This window comes from Acinonyx jubatus, chromosome C2 (assembly GCF_027475565.1).
Source record: "Acinonyx jubatus isolate Ajub_Pintada_27869175 chromosome C2, VMU_Ajub_asm_v1.0, whole genome shotgun sequence".
Taxonomy (NCBI): domain Eukaryota; kingdom Metazoa; phylum Chordata; class Mammalia; order Carnivora; family Felidae; genus Acinonyx; species Acinonyx jubatus.
This window is the reverse complement of record NC_069384.1, coordinates 71,423,073-71,442,500: the sequence shown is the minus strand read 5'-3', so window position 1 is coordinate 71,442,500 and position 19,428 is coordinate 71,423,073. Positions and strand designations below refer to the sequence as shown.

The following is a 19,428-nucleotide window of genomic DNA, read 5'->3' as shown; positions in this document are numbered from 1 at the left end:
CCAGACTTTGCTATCAGATAGATGTACATTTAAACCCTGGCTCAGCCTAGTCTCCCTCATTGAACTTCAGTTTCCTCACCTGTAACACAGGAAAATTAGCACTACAAGGCTGTGATGTTGGAAGAGCTGAGATAATTCACACAACGACTTTGCACAGGACATAGCACAGGGTATATCCTCACCGCACAGAGCTGTTGCTACATGAGCTCAACTCCTATACCTCTCGGGGGCACCTTGCTATCGTATACGCATACACATGCACACACAGACACGCACACATGTACACGTGCATGGGCCACGCCCACATATGCACAAACCCATACACACACATGCACGCATACATATGCATTCACTGCCCCCATACAACCCAACCACTGTGTAAACCAGCACAACCTCCAAGAGCCTGGAAGCCCTGTCCCCTCGGATGGTGGCCAGATATGGGTGGCCTGTCTTTCAGTTGGCACATTTATTAAATTTCTGTTCCTCTGGGAGGAGGCAAAAAGCAGACCAGGAAAGGGAGCCCACCCTGGAAGAGTGTGGTCCAGCTGGGTGATGAGCCAGCCTCCTGCTCACCCTATGTGGCACTAAGGTGACCTTAGCACAGGATAAATATTTGCCGAAAGGGTGGACCCTGGGCCTCAGTGCTGGCGGCGACCCCAAAACCATGCCAATCCTGACCACTTCACCGTTTCCCTGCCCCTTCCTGTGTTTTCGAAAGCGTTGTCTATGAAATTAATTGTAATCGTTATGTAATAACTTCTTTCTTTCCCCGCTTTCATTGATGACATGTAACTGATTTGAAGTGAAACCCACAGTGAGGACAGTAGTTATTTGACAGTTGCCCTTTGCGGGCAAGTGGAGATAAATGTTTTATCCCCCAGAACTGTTTTTAAAATAGTGAAATTCACTCCCAACACCCCTTGCTGCTTTTGTGGCCCCAGTTTGGGAGTCACTGACCCAGTCCAGCTCCCCAGTTTTGCTCGGACAGAAGCTTGGAGGGTCCAGCGAGTCCCTGAGGAGCCCAGCCCGCCCTAACTGCAGCCTGAGGAGAGTGAGCCCTCCCTGGGGGCCCTGGCCCAGGGGTCTGACCCCGTGTGGCTGACTGACCTCCCTCTGCCTCCTTCCCACAGCTGTCAGCGACTATTTTGGGGGCAGCTGCGTCCCCGGGGCAGGAGAGACCAGCTACTCGGAGTCCCTCTGTCGCCTGTGCAGGGGCAACACTGCTGGGGAGGGGGTGTGTGACAAGAGCTCCCTGGAGAGATACTACGACTACAGCGGAGCCTTCAGGTGAGAGGAGAGGGCAGGGGTGGGGGCGCTGAGTCAGGGATGAGGCCTTGAGGCCACAGAGCGGGTGGTAAATAGCTGCACTGAGAGGTCCCAAGGGTGGGGCAGTGTTGGCTGCATCTCTTCAAAGCACCCTTTATATAGTTCATGTGCCTGGTTAGTTTAAAAACATCAACCTGGAATATGCCGGACTGGATTTGCTCACAAAATCAACATGTTTGGTGTATTTAGAGAGATGAGGGCTTAGAGAGTAGAAAATGACAAAAACAGCCTTTTGCCACTTTTGTGTCCCCATTCTGGTGTCTCAGACTCACAGGGAGGGTGATAGGAGTGGGAAAGTGTGGCGGGAACCCTGGAAGTCCTGACAGTCGGAACTGGCCTCAGCTCCGCACCCGATTAGGGCTGGTACTTTGGATGCGCTCTCCCTGGAGCCCAAAGAGAGTCTCCAACAGCATGTGGCATAGCTGCGTCTGTCCACAGCTGAGGAGACATGCTCAGCAGGGCCGGCAGTGGAAGCCTCCTGAACCCCTCTAACTGCCTCGGCCTCAGTGTTTCCACCCGGAAGCAGGGAGCCTGCTGGTGCCCCACGCCCCAGGGTGGGATCAGGGGAAATGCAGTTTGGGGCACAGAGAGAAAAACAGTCCTCAGTCCTCGAAGCCAGAGCCTTTGGCCCGCCCCGCTCTCCTGGTATTCCCCCAGCCCGGACCCTGCTTCTCTGCTGGCTGTGGGGACCCAGGCAGCCCTTTTCCCAGTAGGGCCTGGCCTGCCTCCCTCACTGGGCAGTGACGTATAAAGGATACATAAAAGTCCTGGTCCCTTCCACTCAGGGGTTTTTGGTGTGGCATGCGAAGGTCTTACCTAATCCCCTGCCTCAGGGCAGAGTCATCTTCAAAACACCCTGAGCATTGAAGCTGTTGATAACAGCAGCTGCCCTATGAGTACCTGCTCCACTCAGGCTCCGAGCTGGGCTGTACAGTGTCTACGCTGATTGTAAAGGATCTCTCCCTATGGAGAGCTACTTTCTTATCCCCACTTTAGAGGTGATAGAGGCTAGGAGGGCTCCACAACTTGGCAAAGCCACACAGGAGACAAACCAGGGAGCTAGATCCTGGGACTGCCTGACCGTGAAACCTGTGCCCACCATCACCAACCCCTTTGGTCCAGAACAGACCTCCAGAAGGCAGATGAGCTCCACCCAGGCTCACTGTTTTCTCCTCTGCAGGTGCCTGGCGGACGGGGCAGGGGATGTGGCCTTTGTGAAGCACAGCACAGTGCTGGCGAACACCGATGGTGAGTAGGGAGGGCCGGCGTCCAGGAGCAGGGTCTCAGGCCCTGTAACTCTCCCTAAAAGGAAGAGATGAGTCTCATGAGTATAGTTTAAACTGCTCTGTGGGGCAAGGGGCTGCCCTGCTGTGATTTGTGTCTGGCATTTGCTCCCACTTTCAGACTGGATTCTGACTGCAGAACATTTGCAAATCTCTGCATTAGCCCTCATCTACTATCCCTTCTCCCATTATCTGAAGAAGCCATCCCTTATCCCTGAACAAGGTCATATTAAATTGGGTTAGTGTTATGTGTTGATCCATTAAAAAAAATTTTTTTTTTGCAATCATTGAGCTATAGAAAATTTCTAAGAGTCAGTCATAGAATTTTCATTTATTTTTACCCAGATTCCAGCTTTTACCATTTGCCACATTGGATTCATCATTCTTTCTATACTTGTGTATGTTCTTTCTGAATCATTTGAGAGTATGTTTGCCTGCCTCAGACCCTTTAATACTTCAGTGTGTATCTCCTAAAAACAAGGAGATGTGGACCTAGCCACAGTAACAGTCATCAAATTCGGGAAACATAACATTGACACAATACTATTATCTAATCTACAGCCCATATTCCAGATTCACTAGTTTTCCCAATTCTGTTCTTTGTAGCCATGTTTTTCAGGCCGCAGACCTAAGGTGTGATCACATGTGGTATTTAGTTGTCAGATCTCTTTCGTTTCCTTTAACTTCAAGGAATTTCTCAATCTTTGTTTTTGTGGCAGTGACATGTTTGAAGAGTCAGGCCAGTTATTTTCTAGAATGTCCTCTAATTTAGATTTCTGTCGGGATTTTTATTTCTTTAATTTGAGGTGTAATTTACATGCAGCAAACATTCTCTTTTTGAAGTACGGTTTGGCAAACTTTGCCAAAAACACAGTTGTATAACCACCAACACAATCAAGAGAGTGATTGTGACAGACCTCTCGCCCCAAAAGTTTCTTGATGCCCCCTTCTGGCATCCACCAATCATTTCTGTCTCTATAGTTTTGCCTACTCAATAATGTCTGATCACTGTCTTTTTTTTTATCACAATCTTTTTTTTAATCATAACCTTTGCCTTTAAAAGCAGAAGGTCCATCATGTGGTCTGACATTCAAGAAGGCAAACAATAAAAACCAGATTTGAGAAAGAGGAAAAAAATGATTTGAAAAAGGAGGAAGCACATAGGATTATCTCCAGAGCAAGATGATCCTATGAAAATGGACAGCTGGGACTTGGGCCTTAAGATCAAGCAAAAAAAAAAAAAAAAAAAAAAAAAAAAATTGGAAGGTGGAGAAAGAATAGGGCTGTATTGGGTTAAAATTGGCACTTTTAGTATTGTGATGGTAATCTAAGGAAGTCTAAATAATTTTTTAAAGACTATCTTCATGCAAAAGATTGGTAAGAACAAAAAAGGGCATTGACATAAATGTCTGAAGCGACGGTGGCTCTAATGGTCCCTAGCCAATGAAAAACAGTGGCAGATCGAAATACCAAAGTGGTACGTTTGTCTCACCGGAAGGCCAGATATGCCCCCAGAGCTCTATACAAAGGCTTTGCAGCAGATTAAAAATAGAGAAGAGCTGGGGAGGGAGGCGAGAATGGCACAGAGTAATTGTTGAGAGTGCTATAAATGATCATGCAGTCATTAAAAATGACCTTTATGGAGTTTTCCAAACTATTGCTCTCGGTTTTGGGGTTTGGTTTTGAAATAGCTTTGGAGGGAACAGAGTTTTCATGATCCCACAAATGATTTTTCCCCCTCCTATTTCCTAGCAGAGGCTTATCCTCCTCATTTTAAAATTGAAAAGTCATAAACATATTGTTATGTAATGCCATCTGTTGAGTTACAATCTTAAAATTATTCTTCTTAATATTCTTAATCTGGTGTCAATATTCACTCTTTCAAATAATCTGGTTTTCTATCATAAATGAGTTTTACAGAAATTTTCCAATAGTGTGGGAAAATACTTTAAAATGACAAATGGAAAAAAGAAAAGTAGGGTGCAAAATTGCCTATCAAGTATGTCCTTAGCCATGTTAGAAATGGTTAGAAAATAGAACAAAGGACTTGGAGGAAACATCCTTAGACATTAATGGATGAATGTTGGATGAATATATGGGCAAAGCTTTGGAGAGTTACCCTTTTCTCTCTGGGCCACAGTTCTGGGTAGATTCTGTCTGGCTGTGTTCCCACCATGGCCCTCTCCCCTGCTCTCTGCTCAGAGCCAAGTTTAGAGCCAAGCAGTGAACTCCTGCTTCATTTCTCTCTCCCCTTCTGAGCTCCCCTTTTTCTCTTATTCTTTTTATCATTAATGAATGGTCCTGTTTGTATGTGCTGCATTACTGTCAGAGACCTCAAATCCGTGTTGTTAATAGAAACTGGGGAAAGTCTATAGAAAATGTAATACACCTGGTCTTGTGGAGTGTGGCCGCCAAGCTCCTCTTCATTCTGAGTTCTGGGTCCCACCTCCCGGAAGAGTTTCTGTTCACCATGAGTCTGAGGCTCTTTACACCCTAGCCTCTCCTCAGCTCCCTTTCCTGGGCCTTCCTGAGGCCTTTCCCAAACCCCTCCCAGGACAGAAGTTGGCTCACCACAGGCTTCCTATCTTCCCAGGGAAAACTCTTCCCTCCTGGGGCCAGGCACTGCTGTCGCAAGACTTCCAGCTGCTATGTCTGGATGGCAGCCGGGCTGATGTCACCGAGTGGAGGCGATGCCACCTGGCTCGGGTGCCTGCTCACGCGGTGATGGTCCGGCCTGACACAGATGGGAGCCTCGTGTTCCAGCTGCTCAATGAAGGCCAGGTGAGTTCAGGGCACCCCCCTACCCTGCTTAGACACAGCTTCCCAGATGGTACCGAACCTTCTGGTCTCTCGCCAGGGTAGGAGCTCACTCCAGTGAGAGCCATCATGGGGCTGGGCCAGGCAGACCAAGAGGGGCAAGACTCAGGGACCCCCACCCCTGCCCGGGGCGAGACCACAGCCGAGGAGGTCTCTGTAGTGTCCAACCTTGGTGTGAAGGAGGGACCGACTGTGTGAGCTGGCAGCCAGAAGGGCAGACCAGAAAGGGGAGACCCAGGACTCAGGAAGCGAGGAGGCCTGGCCTCAGGCACCCCTCAGAGAAAGCTGCTCACATTTGTGGCTCTTAAGACCAAAACCAGAATATATGAGCAAATAAAATGGCAAAGCCAACGAAGGTCGAAGTACCCCATTAATTAAATGTGCTGAATAATGTTTTGCTGAGACCACTGTTTACAAGAACAGCACATTTCTGACTGTGGGGCACCCCAGCTTTAGCTAGTTTTGTCCCATCACTTGTCCTTAGTCCCATCCACACCTGGGCCATAAGTCCTGTGTTCACTCAGCTGGGTGTGACAAGGCAGAGTGCACTGGGGGAGCACAGAGGAAGGAAGGAGGCAGTGCCTCACCTGGTCCCCAGAGTGGGCGCCTGGCCAGAGGGCATGGGAATAAGGAGCTGGTGGCAGATCTGGGAGGGATGTGTCCCCCCTCCCTGCTGGCATCACCTCACCAACCCCCACTCTCATCCCTTGACACACAGCGTCTATTCAGCCATGAGGGCAGCAGATTCCAGATGTTCAGCTCTGAGGCCTATGGGCAGAAGGACCTGCTCTTCAAAGATGCCACCTCTGAGCTGGTGCCCATCGCCACACAGAGCTATGAGGCCTGGCTGGGCCGCGAGTACTTGCAAGCCATGAAGGGTCTCCTCTGTGACCCCAACCGTAAGTCCACCGGTCTCTTGCCCCACTGGCTCCAGCCCAGCCGGACCACAGGCATGGCAATGCTTTCTGGAGAGGCAGCTGGGAGAGGACACTCACCCAGGAGCTGTGCCCCTTGGCCTCCATGAGAACCAATTGCTTCCACCTCCCTGCCTCTGGAGGTTTGGGGAGGAAGCTTCTCCAGAGTTGAATGGCCTGCTGTACCCTGGGTCTATCTTGGGAAGGGTCTCCTTGCCCGTCCCCACAGAAGTCATCAAGTCCCATCATTTTCTCTCCACAATGCCTCTCTCTTCCTCCTCCCCACCCCATAGCCAAGGCCCTGGTTCAGCCATTGTCTGTTGGCTGGACCATTGCAGTAGTCTACAAATGGGCTTCCTGCTTCCTGCCCCCTACAGCCAGGGAAATGGTATGCCACTCACTTAGACACATGGCAGCCATGATCTGCCTCAAGCCTCCTCACAGTCCCATGAAAGAGGCGCACAGTTACCCCCTTTCTGTAAGAGGAAACAGGATCAGATATTTAAATATCTTACTTCTTACAGCTAATGAGGGAGAGAACCAGACTCTCCCTTGGGTCTGGCTCCAAGCTCTTCGTACTGAGGTACTGGCCCCCATGGCCCCTGCCCCGCAGGCCATCATGCTCAGGGCCAGCCCCTGAAGCAGGTGTGTGCGGTGGTGACCACAAGCTCACACACACTCACACACACAGGGCTGCCCCGCTACCTACGCTGGTGTGTGCTGTCCGCTCCAGAGATCCAAAAGTGTGGAGACATGGCTGTGGCCTTCAGCCGGCAGAAGCTCAAGCCAGAGATCCAGTGTGTGTCGGCCGATTCTCCCCAGCACTGCATGGAATGGATCCAGGTAGGGGCCACGCCCAGAGGGGCAGAGCAGACCAGAGGGGCAGGCGGTGGCCGTGCCTGGGATGGTCCTTACCAGTCCTCCCCCGGTGCCCTGGTCTGAAGGAAACAGGGTAGGCTGGGGAGGAGAACACCTCCTGTGACAGCCCCACAGAGAAAAGGTAGGAGGAAGGCCTGGCAGGGACCAGCCATCCCACCCCAGGGGATGGGGGTGGGGGGGGTATTTCCTTTAAGGGAACCCAGGAATCCCTCCTCACTGAGTGGGTGGTCTGGGAGCAGAAGGAGCCCGAGACTGGCCCAGCCAGGCACTGGTTGACCTGTGGCCTTCTATAGAGAGAGATGAAACAAACAGTACTGACCCTTACTAAGTACAGTGAACGCTGATGTCTTCTGTGATGGTCTATCCCAGCCTTTTTTTCTAAGCTTGTCATGGTTCGTTGCACTGATTTGGCATCCGCTGATATGCTGCAGTCAAAAGCACTGGCCCTGTGGTGGCCCACGCAGCTCTATCCTGCTTTGCTTCTCTGCCTGGAGATGGAGGCCAGGACCGGGAGGTAGCCCTAGGGCCCCGCAACCAAGGATGCTACTGTGGTCACAGGTGGCCCACCAGCTCTTGGAGTCCTGGGCTCCTCCCTCCTCTTTTTTAAGAGCAAGTAGGTAGAGCCTATGGTCAGGAGCCCTTATCAGGGCAGTCCCCAAATGAAGGCCGGACCACAGTGCCTCCGGAGTGTCCACACTGCCCCAGCCAGGCAACCACATTGACTTAAAGGCCAAGAAGAGAAGCATGGACAGGAATAACAGGAGGTCAGGATCGTGATAGATAGCAGTCACACGAGCATGCAAGTCCCGGGTGCCGCACGCTGTGCTGAGATTTCACGCAGGCCGCTTCACTTAATCCTCACAGCACCACTATGGGGTGGGTATGATCACTGTGGAAACTGGGGCCGGGAGAGGCCGAGGAAGCAACTTGCCCAAAGTCACCCAGCTCATGGTGGGGGAGGCCCTCTCCCCAGGGGCCCACAGGAGGCCGGCCCCAGCATGACCGCAGGTAACGCCGAGGAAGGGTGGGCCTCAGTGGAATGGAGAAGGGGAGACTGGAGGTAGAGGGCCGTTCATTTCCTAAGGCTGGGCACGCTGTCCTGTGGGGGGCGGCTGGGGCCACGGGCTGCAGAGCAGGGACAGATGTAGGAGAGAGGTTTCAGCTCCCTATAGGCAGGAGCCTTCTCTCTGTCTGAACTCAAACAGGGCCCAGGGGCTGCCCAGTGCCCTACGGGGAGAGTAGCAGACTTGGAGGTTCCTCAGAACCCCAGCAAAAGGCTCAGAGATACTTGGTTCTGAAGCTCTCAGGGATGGTGTCCAGTGTAGCTCGGATACCCATCTGCTTCCAGGCCACGGTGACTCTGGGAAGGGGGTGCCAGCTGGAACGAACCCTGGGCTGTAGGTAGGAAGTCTGGGTGAGGGAGGAGAGGGCCCCCAGAGACACACCCTCCAGGCTCAAATACCAGTGCCACTGCCTGTTATTCCGCCATCATGCCTCTGGGCCTGAACGGTGCAAGGTACCTTCCTGGGGTGCAGATGTCCCCTCTCTCCCCTGGCCCCATTCCCTCTCCTTGGGGTTTGTCACACTACTATGCCTTGATTATTGGCTAATCCCTTTTCAGTGTCCGAGGGGTCACCTGCGCAGAGGCTTCAGAATTCACAAGATTGGGTGGAGAGTGGGAGACCTGGAGCACATCAGGAGGGTCGAGAAAAGAGGGCCCTGGGCTCCTCCTGCTGCCTCCTGAGGCAGAGCTTTTTAGCCATGAGACTGCTGTCTTTGAGCCTGGCTCTTTCATACATTCGCATACACATTCGACAAATACACATTGCATTTGTGCTGGATGCTAGCCCTGGGCCAGGTGCTGGGGACACAGTACAGTGCCCCAGGCCTCTGAGGGCTAGCAGTCCCTGGGGAGACCCCACCCCAAGCACAAGGGCAGTGATAGTCAAAGTTCTGCTCAAAACAGGGCCTGGCAACAGACGTGTCAGTAAACATTTATTCAAAGAACAAAGCAGATGCCCATGGATGGGAGTGCTGGTTTCATGCCTCTGGTCCTCCAAGCACCCCTTTTGCCCACACATCTCACTAGGGTGGGGTAGGATAGGGTTCCTCGGGGAAGAGAGCAAGAGGCCAAAGTCCCCAGCACCTCTGTCAAATCCCGACACCTTCTCTGCCCGGTCACCCGTTCTGTCCCATTTCAGGCTGGGAAAATTGATGCTGTGACCCTGAAAGGCGAGGACATCTACATGGCGGGAAAGGAATATGGCCTGATTCCAGCAGTTGGGGAGCGCTATGCCCGTGAGTGTGGTTGCTGGGTCCCCTGGCCTCTGCTGAAAGCAGCTGATATTTTCATATATATATAACCCACCTCAGCCCTTTTCAAAAGCTCCCCCTCAGTGTCCCTTTCCCAGGGCTGGTTGCTGTCAGTCACAGGCAAACCCCAGATCTCGGGTTTCCCATCTAGTCATTAAAAGCCTGGCAGGTGTGGGCAGACCTTCTATAAAAGGTCAGAAAGTAAACCTTTTAGGCTTTACAGGCCATATACAGACTCTGCATATTCCTTTTTTTTTTTTTTTTACAACATTTTAAAAATATTAAAACCGTTTTTTAAAACATTTTTTAATGTCTATTCGTATTAGAGAGAGAGAGACAGACAGACAGAGCATGAGCAGGGGAGGGGCAGAGAGAGGGAGACACAGAATCTGAAGCAGGCTCCAGGCTCTGAGCTGTCAGCACAGAGCCCGACACAGGGTCCAAACTCATGAACTGTGAGATCATGACCTGAGCAGAAATCAGAAGCTCAACCGACTGAGCCACCCAGGCGCCCCTAAAATCTGTTTTTATGCTTGTAAGCCAGGCCATACAGAAGCAGGCTGAGTATTTGCTGACCCCTCGATGAGAGAGCCTCCTCTGCCCTTCCAGCCTGACCATGTGGCTCATAGAAGGTGGCCCTGGGGACTGTCCTTCCTGTCAGCTCATGCACACCTTCCCAGTGGCCCAGGCTGGGGCCTTGGTGCTCTGTCCCCTTAAGTGGTGACCTCAGGTCATTTCACTTGGATGTGAAAAATCTTTGGGCCTAGGAAAAATGTTTCTGCAGTCCTCAGCTGTGCCTCCACCTTTCTCCCAAGAGGTGAGAAAAATACCACCTGAGTGTAAGGGAAGGGAAATCTCTTTGGGTAAGGAATGTTGGGGAATGGGCTGAGGGACACAGAACTCTGAAAAGTGGAGCCAAGGGCTGCTTCCCAGCCTTGGAGGGGGACAAGCAGGGGTCCCACTGCTGGATGTGCACTCCTGAACCCATGCAGACAGGGCCTGGACCCGAAGCAGAGAGAGGCACTTGGGGCAGGACCATGGCTCTGGGGCAGGAGCCGCCTGAGGGAACGGGTTGAGGGCAGGAGGGGATTTGCGTTGGCTCATGCCTGGCTGAGGCCGGAAAGCACCAATGGGGTCCTCACTGGTGTCCCCTCCCCACAGCGGAGGACAGCAGCAACTCCTACTTTGTGGTGGCTGTGGTGAGGCGGAACAGCTCCTACGCCTTCACCCTGGATGAGCTCCGGGGCAAGCGCTCCTGCCACTCAGGGTTCCACAGCCCCGCGGGCTGGGACATCCCCGTGGGCGTCCTGGTGCAGAGGGGCTTCATCCGGCCCAAGGACTGCGATGTCCTCACAGGTACCACCTTCTGCAGGGACGTAGACATGCAAACTCTGCTTTGGGGTCTACTGGGTTGGGGGCCGGGTCTGAAGGTCAGGGAGCCCACCCCCCGCAGGATCCCACAGAGCAGCCCAGAGAGATTTCCTCTTCCTCCTTGATGTGCCCCTTTCTCTTGGGAAGGTTGGGAATATCCTTTTGTTTTCTTTTTTCTTTTTAGTTTTTTTACATTTATTTATTTTTGAGAGACAGAGAGAGACAGCATGAGCAGGGGAGGGGCAGACAGAGGGGGAGACGCAGAATCAGAAGCAGGCTCCAGGCTCTGAGCTGTCAGCACAGAGCCCGATGCGGGGCTCGAACCCATGAACTGTGAGATCATGACCTGAGCCGAAGTCGGACGCTTAACCGACTGAGCCACCCAGGCGCCCCAAGGTTGGGAACATTCTTGCCTACGTTTGGAGCCGTTGTTGGGTAGAGGGTGCCACGCTGCCCCGTCCCGCTTACCCAGAGTGGAGCTAGCTCCAGTGGGCATGAGGAGCAGGGGGTATGCATGAGCTCTGGGCCTGGCGGTATCACCGTCCAGTTATGGGTCTGTCCCCATATCCCAGCAGCGAGGCATCTGGGGGACCTCGCTGGAAAGTGGCCAGGCTTCTGTACAAGTGCTGAAGAAGTCACGTTTACCAAGCAGCCACCTTATGCCATACACAGGGCCCTCCCCACCTGTTAAATCACATACATCCATGGTGAAAGGAAGGCAGTAGGAAGCTGGCAAGATCCTGGGCTGACTGCACCTCTGTCCCGTCTGGCACCTCAGAAAAAAACCACATTTTTTTTTCTAACCATCTCCACAAGCACACAGAGAGTGTTAGGGTTGGCTGCTCCCACTCCCACACAGCTGGGCACTTGCCCTGACTGGAAGAGAATAGCTTATGAGGTAGTGAGTTCACCATCCCTGAGGGAGTCCAAGAGAAGACTGGGTGACTACCAACCAGAGGCTGTCCATGGGATTCCTGTATCTGGACAACTTCTGTACTCCCCTCATCCCTGTGATTCTCACAGGGGGAGACATGCTCATCTGAGCCAGCTGGGCAGTGCAGCAGATGGGTGGCCTTGAGCTGTCGGGCCAAGCAGAGTGGGCAGACTTGTAGGGGAGTGGCCCTCTCATCTGCCCCTGAGCCCCCACTGCCCTTTCCCCTGCTGGCCCCTTGACACAGCCCTCCCCCTCTGCTCCAGCCGTGAGCGAGTTCTTCGGTGCCAGCTGCGTGCCCGTGAACAACCCCAAGAACTACCCATCCTCGCTATGTGCGCTCTGTGTGGGGGACGAGCAGGGCCGAAACAAGTGTGTGGGCAACAGCCAGGAGAGGTACTATGGCTACAGCGGCGCCTTCAGGTAAGCAGTGGCCTGGTGGGCGGGCCTGGGGCCAGCACAGACGCTGGGTCCCTCCTGCCAACACCTGCCTTGGCCTCTTGTGTGGCAGGTGCTTGGCTGAGAACGCGGGGGATGTCGCCTTCGTCAAGCACACAACTGTCTTTGACAACACAAATGGTACGTGAGGGGGGCTGGGGCCAGAGCGGGACCAGATTCTTGAGGGGTTGTTCCCCATCTCCAACATGATGCAGGCACTGGGTATTGCCAGGATTGGGGTAGAGCAGCAGCTGGGAAAGACTGAGTCTAGAAGGCTCTGCCCCTTGGGGATCCCAGGGGCTCCAAGGGCCTCTCAGAAAGAATAGACCTCAGGGCACATGTCCAGGTGGGCAGGACACATGACAGTTTTTACCGGTCTAGAATCCAAATCTCCATTCCACCAAAATGGTAGAAACTCAACCTCAGTCCATTTGGAGAGACCCCTTCTTGGGCATTTATATTGTGTCTAGGTATGGTGGGGGGCGGGAGTGGGCAGGTGCAGGGGGAGTGGGCAGGGGCCTCTCTCCACAGGGTCATCAGTTCGCATCAGCATCTGGTCTTTGGTCCGGAGCAGGTCAGTGTCCCGTGCAGGGAAATCACCTCGCATCTCCTAAGCCATACAAGGCAATGCACAAACCCATTCACATCACATGGGTGGCTTTTTCTCTGGAGTCACCTTCCTGGGCTCTGACTGGGAAAAAGGGCCCAGAAACTCTATGCTCCAGGCCCCCCCAAACCCACTCCTGGGTCCTATTGAGGGGCAGGGGACTTTGGCGTGCCTCTCTTCCCTCCCTGCTCCTGTTCCATTTTGAAGACTGGAGGCTGTTTCCCCCCCAACACCTACTGTTTGTTCTTTCTCTATACCCTGCCTGCACCCAGGCTTTGAAACCCCAAGTGCTGGGGGCTCAGTCTTCTCTCAGAAACTCATCCCCAAAACTCAGTGCAGAAAGGTGCACTGTGGCCCGAAGGGGAGGGAGGAGATTGGTGAAGAAGAAGCGAGACCTGCAAGAGAAGAACATCAGTTAGGATTTCAAAACTCAGATGCCACCCTGCCTAAGAAGTGTTACCGAAGCTGGGAGGGCTCCAGGCCCCATTGCCACAACCCCTCGCCCCTGCAAAGCTCCTATCCTGAAGAACACTTGGGATCATCCCCCCAGGAGGAGGGAGCTTTGTGCTCCTGCAGGAGCCAGTGAGCCTGGCCTGGCCCCAGCCCCAGGCCCTCTGTGGTCTCCGGATAGGGGGAGGGGAGGGGCCGGTCCTGGGGGGACCCTTTCAAGAGTCACCTGCATCGAGGCACCCACCTCCCAGGGCCACTCATTCCCCTTTATTTTTATCTCTACTTGTGGGCCCACCTGGAGTTTCTTCTGGAAGAAGGTGGATACTAAGTGAATAATACATGAAGATACAAAAATAGTATGATTCCCGAGGGCAGCGTTTCTCAGGAAGCCCTTGGGCCAACAACCCCCTGCTTCAGAAACACTGGGTTACTGGTTTAAAATACCGATCCCTGGGCCCCACCCTAGACCTAACTTTGAAACTGCCTCTTCCAGATCAACACATGATGTTATACCTTTTCTGGTTTGAGAACTTCAGCCATTAGGGTAAGAGGTCCACCACCACCTTCAGGAGCCCACCCCACCTCAGGCCCAAGACCTGTAACACACAGGTGGGGCTCTTGGCCTGGGAGTGATTAAGAGTCTCCATTTTGTCATTTCATATGCAATAGGAGTGGTCATACTCACTGTGTGTTACTGCCATGAGGAGAGAGCAGTGCTTGTGAAATACCTGTCACATTATAGGTTCTCCCTATTCTCTACCAGTGGTAGCTCCTACCAATGTTATTTTTTTTTAATGTTTTTATTTATTTGTGAGAGAGAGAGAGAGAGCACAAGTGGGGCAGAGGCAGAGAGAGGGGGACAGAGGATCTAAAGTGGGCTCTGTGCCGATAGCAGCAAGCCCGATACGGGGCTCGAACATGCAAACTGCGAGATCATGACCTGAGCCGAAGTTGGACGCTCAACCGACTGAGCCACCCAGGCACCCCAGCTCCTACCAATGTTATTAGCTCAACCAGGTTCTCCGGTCCTGATAGGAGAGCAGATAAGTTGGAGAATGGAGAGGGTTGAGAAGCTGGCTACATATGGCCACCTCTCCCCAGTCAAGGATTTGGGAATCCAGAAGGAAAGCAGCCTCTCTCTTCCTCTCTCCCAATGCTCCATCCTCTCAGGCCACAATTCTGAGCCCTGGGCTGCTGAGCTAAGGTCAGAGGACTATGAGCTGCTGTGTCCCAACGGGGCCCGGGCCGAAGTGTCCCAGTTCGCGGCCTGCAATCTGGCACAGATACCATCCCATGCTGTCATGGTCCGGCGGGACACCAACATCTTCACCGTGTATGGACTGCTGGACAAGGCCCAGGTGAGCCAGGGCAGGGGCTACATCACTGGGGGGTGGGCAACCAAGTGAGCCAGGGCCCCGGGTGCCTCAGTCTACCTGGAGCAGACCTCAGGAGGAACTGAGGAAGCCTGGAGAAAGTTCTGACATGCTCACTTAGTCAAACCATTCCTCCAACTATCCTTTCTGTGTCTTGCATTATTAATGTTTCCTTCTCAGCCAGATCGTTCTCAACCACATATAAACCTGCTGCTGTTTCTACCATCTTGAAAAAAACAAATGAGCCCCCTCTTGGTTTCACAGCCATTGTAGCCATAATCCCACCCTCCTAGAGCAAAACTCCTTCAAAGAGTCATCTCTACCAAGTCACCAGTTCCTCTCTGGTCTCTCTTTTTTTTTTTTCCCCAGTGTTTATTTATTTTTGAGAGACAGAGAGAGACAGAGCGTGAGTAGGGAAGGGGCAGAGAGAGAGGGGGACACAGAATCCGAAGCAGGCTCCAGGTTCTGAACTGTCAGCACAGAGCCTGACATGGGACTCAAACGCACGAACCGTGAGATCATGACCTGGGCTGAAGTTGGACACTCAACCGACTGAGCCACACAGGCGCCCCCTCTCTGGTCTCTCTTAAGGATGGAGACCACTCTAGACAGGCCCCCGCAGGGCCATGAACCTGCCCTGAGCTAGATCAAAGTGAACCATGGTGCTGAGTCCAGTGGCTGTTTCTCAGCCCACATCTCCCTGACCCTTTAGCCGCATTGGCCACAGCTCCCACCTGCTGGAAGTGCTTTGCCCCTTGGCTTCCAGGCGCACACCTGCCTGGCTCTCCTCCCAGGCTCTATAGCAGCTCCTCCTCATTTCCCTGGCTTGTAACGACTGGACTGCCCCAGGGCTCTATCCTAAGCCCTCTTCTCCACCTGCACCCCTGTTGACATCGCCTCATCCCACATCGTCAGCAGCCATCTGTGTACTGACAGCTCCCAAATTTATGTCCTCAGCCCTGCTTTCATCCCACCCTTCCATCTTTAACAGCTGCCTACCTGACATTTCGACTAGCATTTCTAACAAGCTTCTCAGCCTGAACAAGCCCACATCTGGACTGCCCTGCTTCCCTCAGGCTTCCCCCCTGCTGCGAATGGCCACTCCAGACCTCACATTTCCTCAGGAGTCTTCTTCAGCTCCTGTCTTTCTCTCATGGTCTACATCCAGTCCATCTGCAAATCCCATTGGCTCAACTTTCAATATACATCTGGAATGAACCCAGACTGACAACAGGGTCCTTGGTTCCCACCCACTCCACCCCCTCCCCCACTTCCCCATCTCCCCCCTTCTCTCCCCTGTGTCCCCTTCTTCCCGCGGAAGCGATGTGGGGAAGAACCCTGTGTCAGTGCACATTTTCCCGGGGAGAAGGCTGGCCTTTCATCAGATCCTCCATTATCCGTGAGTCCCCCGAAAGATTGATGGCCACTTTGATCCTGCTTACTGTGGAAGCTATCATCATATCTGTACTCCAGCTTGCTAGGTCGGCAGGCCTGTGACTTCACATCAGTCTTGGTGCCCTGAAATCCCTTGCTCTTTGGGTCACCATATGTAAAGCCTGAGTGACCACTGGGGAGGCCAGATGAAAAGCACATCTACCTGTGGTGCTTCCAGGACCTGTTTGGAGATGACCACAATAAGAATGGGTTCAAAATGTTCGACTCCTCCAACTACCATGGCCAAGACCTGCTTTTCAAGGATGCCACGATCCGGGCGGTGCCTGTGGGGGAGAAAACCACGTACCGAGACTGGCTGGGCCCTGACTACGTGGCAGCTCTAGAAGGGATGCTGTCTCAGCGGTGCTCGGGCGCAGGTAGGTTCACACCTCACGGGAAGAGCAGGTGTCCCGCCACATTCCCCGTCGTCCCTCCCAGCCTTTCACCCCATATCCTGAGTGAACTGAGGGCCTTTCTGGGTGGTTACAGATGATCAAGGTGAGGTGTGGGGGCAGCGGGGAGTGTGGTCTGAACAGGAAGACTGCAGACAGAGCAGAGACACTGGCTGTGTAACCCAGACAGACCTAGATAAAGAATAGAAATGCTGCCAGTAATGGTCCAGAGAGGATTGAAGCAACCACATAAATATACATGAAGTATAATTTTGGAAGGAATGAATATGTAAAGAAACCAGGGGAAAGAAGAAGTGTACCAGGGCAGAAAGAGGGAGCCTGGCCGAGTCGAGTGCACACAAGTGCGCTCGGTCAAGTCCTGCGCTGGTGTGCCCACTGCCCGCAAATGCGGCTCTAGGTGCTCTGAGGCCTTAACTGCCTGTGTTCGATCCCTCAGCGGCCCTGGTCCCCAGCCTGTCCCAGTTGCTGCTGCTGCTCTTGCCACTCCTCACAGCTGGCCTTCTCCATACCGCCCTCTGAAGCAGCTCCAGGCAAGCCTAGCCCTCCCTCGGAATGGAAACCTACTCAGAAACCTCCATAAATAGGCTGTTCTCTATGGTGAAGCGGGTTAGCACTGCTCAGAGAGACAGGAAGTGTGAGAAACCACGGAGCTCCTCAGAGCTGCGATTCTGACACCAAAGAGGAGGTTCTGTGATGGCTGCAAACCGGAATAAAGATGAATGTTAAAGGAAAGCCCCCCCCCCCCCCTCGAGTTGAGTTGGATGCGAGCAGTGCTCCTGCGTGAACCCAGCCTCTGCCTCCCAGGCACCACCTGTCCCTCTGCCACCTGAGGTGGGCGAGCTGGCCGGCCTCCCAGTCACGCCCCACCCACGGCTGGCAGGCCGCCTCCCTGCAGATCCGTAGGCTCCCACCACCGGAGGAGCCTCACCAGGCTCAGGATTGGAAAAGGCCAGTTACCAAGGAAACAGGCTGAGCCCCCGGCTTCCCACACGGCCCTCTCCGGCCCTCTCCGCTGGAGCCTGCCCTGCTGAGCTGCCCAGGGGACCCGTCCTCTGCCGGTTCCCTCTTCCCCTCTGAGGAATGGATGCACACTTGGCACCTCCTGTTAGCCCCTCTCCATCTGGGCTCTAGACTCCCTCTTCCAGCCTCCCTCCTTAGGACACCGTGTCTGTCTAGGGAGGCATCCACCAGATGAGGCTACAGTCGGGCCTGCCAGGGAGGTGAAGCTGCTGGACACAGACAGCCCTTTGTCCTTGTCTTCTGTGGCTTGGCGTGGCCCAGACCACCCGACATACCTGATTGTGCTGGGCCAGAACAGACCACAGGGGTGAACCCTCAAGGGGGTCCTCAGACAAAGGAAATGCTTCTCAGTAAGCATCCCCTCTCCTGAGTCTCCATCTCAGATTATCCTCTTGTCCCACCCCCGCGCGACACCCTCCCCTCCTCAGATGCCCCTGCACATCTAGCAGCGGCAGTTGCCTCCCGATGGAAGGACTCAGCCTCAAGGACCTGCCCAGAGAGCTCCAGGCCTGGAGCAGGAGGTAACCCGGGCCTCCGAGGCAGCACAAGCCATCTGAAGAGGCAGGAATGGGGAGATGCCCTTCTCTTTGTCACAGGAGCCATGGGCCGGGTTAGGCACCAGTGGGGAGCTCCAGCTCCTCTGTGTCAGCAGGAGGCCTCCTCACCCAGGCCTGTACCAGCTGGACGAGGCCACTCAATCCAGAGGAAGGGTCCCACCTTCCCCTCCCCTGTGAGTCAGAGGAAAGTGCCTGGAGAGGGTCTTTTCTACTCCATTTTTGCCACGGTTGTTTGAGGAGCCAGAAAAGTTTCCAGAACTGCCAGCTCTTCCTCTGAATTTTCTTCCCTGAGAAAAGGGAAAAAAAAAAAAAAAGAAGAAGAAACAGGAGCAAGCCACCCTCTCAGCAGACTGGGAGCCGCGTGGGTCTTGAGCTATTTGCGTCTCGATCTGCGGGGGCCTCGGGGACGCCGATGACAGGCTGGTTCCTGGTGCTTCGCCCCCATCAGGGGGCGTTGGGATGGATACCTTCCATCTCTCAGCAGTGAAGGAGGCCCCTGGCAGCATCCTGGCCACAGTCGCGCCGTCCCGAGGAGTCCTAGTCACCATGCTGGGGAAACTCTACCCCACTGCCAAGGGCAGAAGGAGCAGCCTCCGCTACCAAGCTTTGTACCCTCTTCACCTCGGGGAGTGAATGATTCTCTGACCTGACGATTGTTTGATTTTTTTTTTTTTTAAAGGGAGATTCGTCCAGTGAGAGTGTATTTGTGTTTGGCTACCCTGGGCTAGTGTGCTGCCCAGGGTGTGACACCAGTAACCATGAGCCACTGAGTATGACATGTGTGAATGCTGTGTGAGGTTGGATTTTCAGGTGACAGCAGGGGGCTACCACTGTGTTAGTGCTAATAAAAGATGTTGGTTTGTTTTTTTTAAATAAAGCCGAACAGCCCTGCACCTGCTGAGGCTTGGAATCTGATAGAAACTTTCTGCTGCTCATTGATTTGACTTCTTAGCTGGTCAGAGGCCTACCTGCCCCAGACCACTCCCCAGCCTGCCCAGAATGGCAGTTTCCACTCAGAGCCCTGTTCCCCGAGCCAGAGTTAGGGCCTCTTCAGCCGGTGAGGCACCCAGCTCCCTTCTCCACTCTGAAAGGGCCCCCAGCACATCTCAGCTGCCTCCACCCCCTCAGCCTCTTGGGTACCCACTCTTCTGGGGACCAGATAAACAGGAGGATGCCAACTTCTACACCCACCCCTGCCCTGTGTCTGCAAAATAAGCTGCCCACACCTTTGCTTTGGCAAGTTGGCCACTAATTCACTGGAGGAGGGAAAGGGAGGGAAGTCAGATCTCCCACAGTCCTCAC

At 53.6% G+C, this 19,428-nt stretch overlaps 1 protein-coding gene across 1 annotated transcript in view; it reads left to right on the top strand.

Annotated features, from left to right (window-relative positions):
* MELTF (melanotransferrin) overlaps positions 1 to 19,019 on the top strand; it is a 24,822-nt gene extending 5,803 nt beyond the window's left edge. The window contains exons 5-16 of the mRNA XM_027061128.2: positions 1,131 to 1,287; positions 2,507 to 2,574; positions 5,203 to 5,390; positions 6,145 to 6,325; positions 7,032 to 7,183; positions 9,421 to 9,517; positions 10,694 to 10,888; positions 12,101 to 12,257; positions 12,346 to 12,413; positions 14,500 to 14,687; positions 16,315 to 16,513; positions 16,986 to 19,019. Coding sequence (XP_026916929.2) covers positions 1,131 to 1,287; positions 2,507 to 2,574; positions 5,203 to 5,390; positions 6,145 to 6,325; positions 7,032 to 7,183; positions 9,421 to 9,517; positions 10,694 to 10,888; positions 12,101 to 12,257; positions 12,346 to 12,413; positions 14,500 to 14,687; positions 16,315 to 16,513; positions 16,986 to 17,068 — 1,733 coding nt within the window. The 3' untranslated portion in view covers positions 17,069 to 19,019. The remainder of the gene's footprint in view (positions 1 to 1,130; positions 1,288 to 2,506; positions 2,575 to 5,202; positions 5,391 to 6,144; positions 6,326 to 7,031; positions 7,184 to 9,420; positions 9,518 to 10,693; positions 10,889 to 12,100; positions 12,258 to 12,345; positions 12,414 to 14,499; positions 14,688 to 16,314; positions 16,514 to 16,985) is intronic.
* Positions 19,020 to 19,428: the final 409 nt, after the last annotated feature.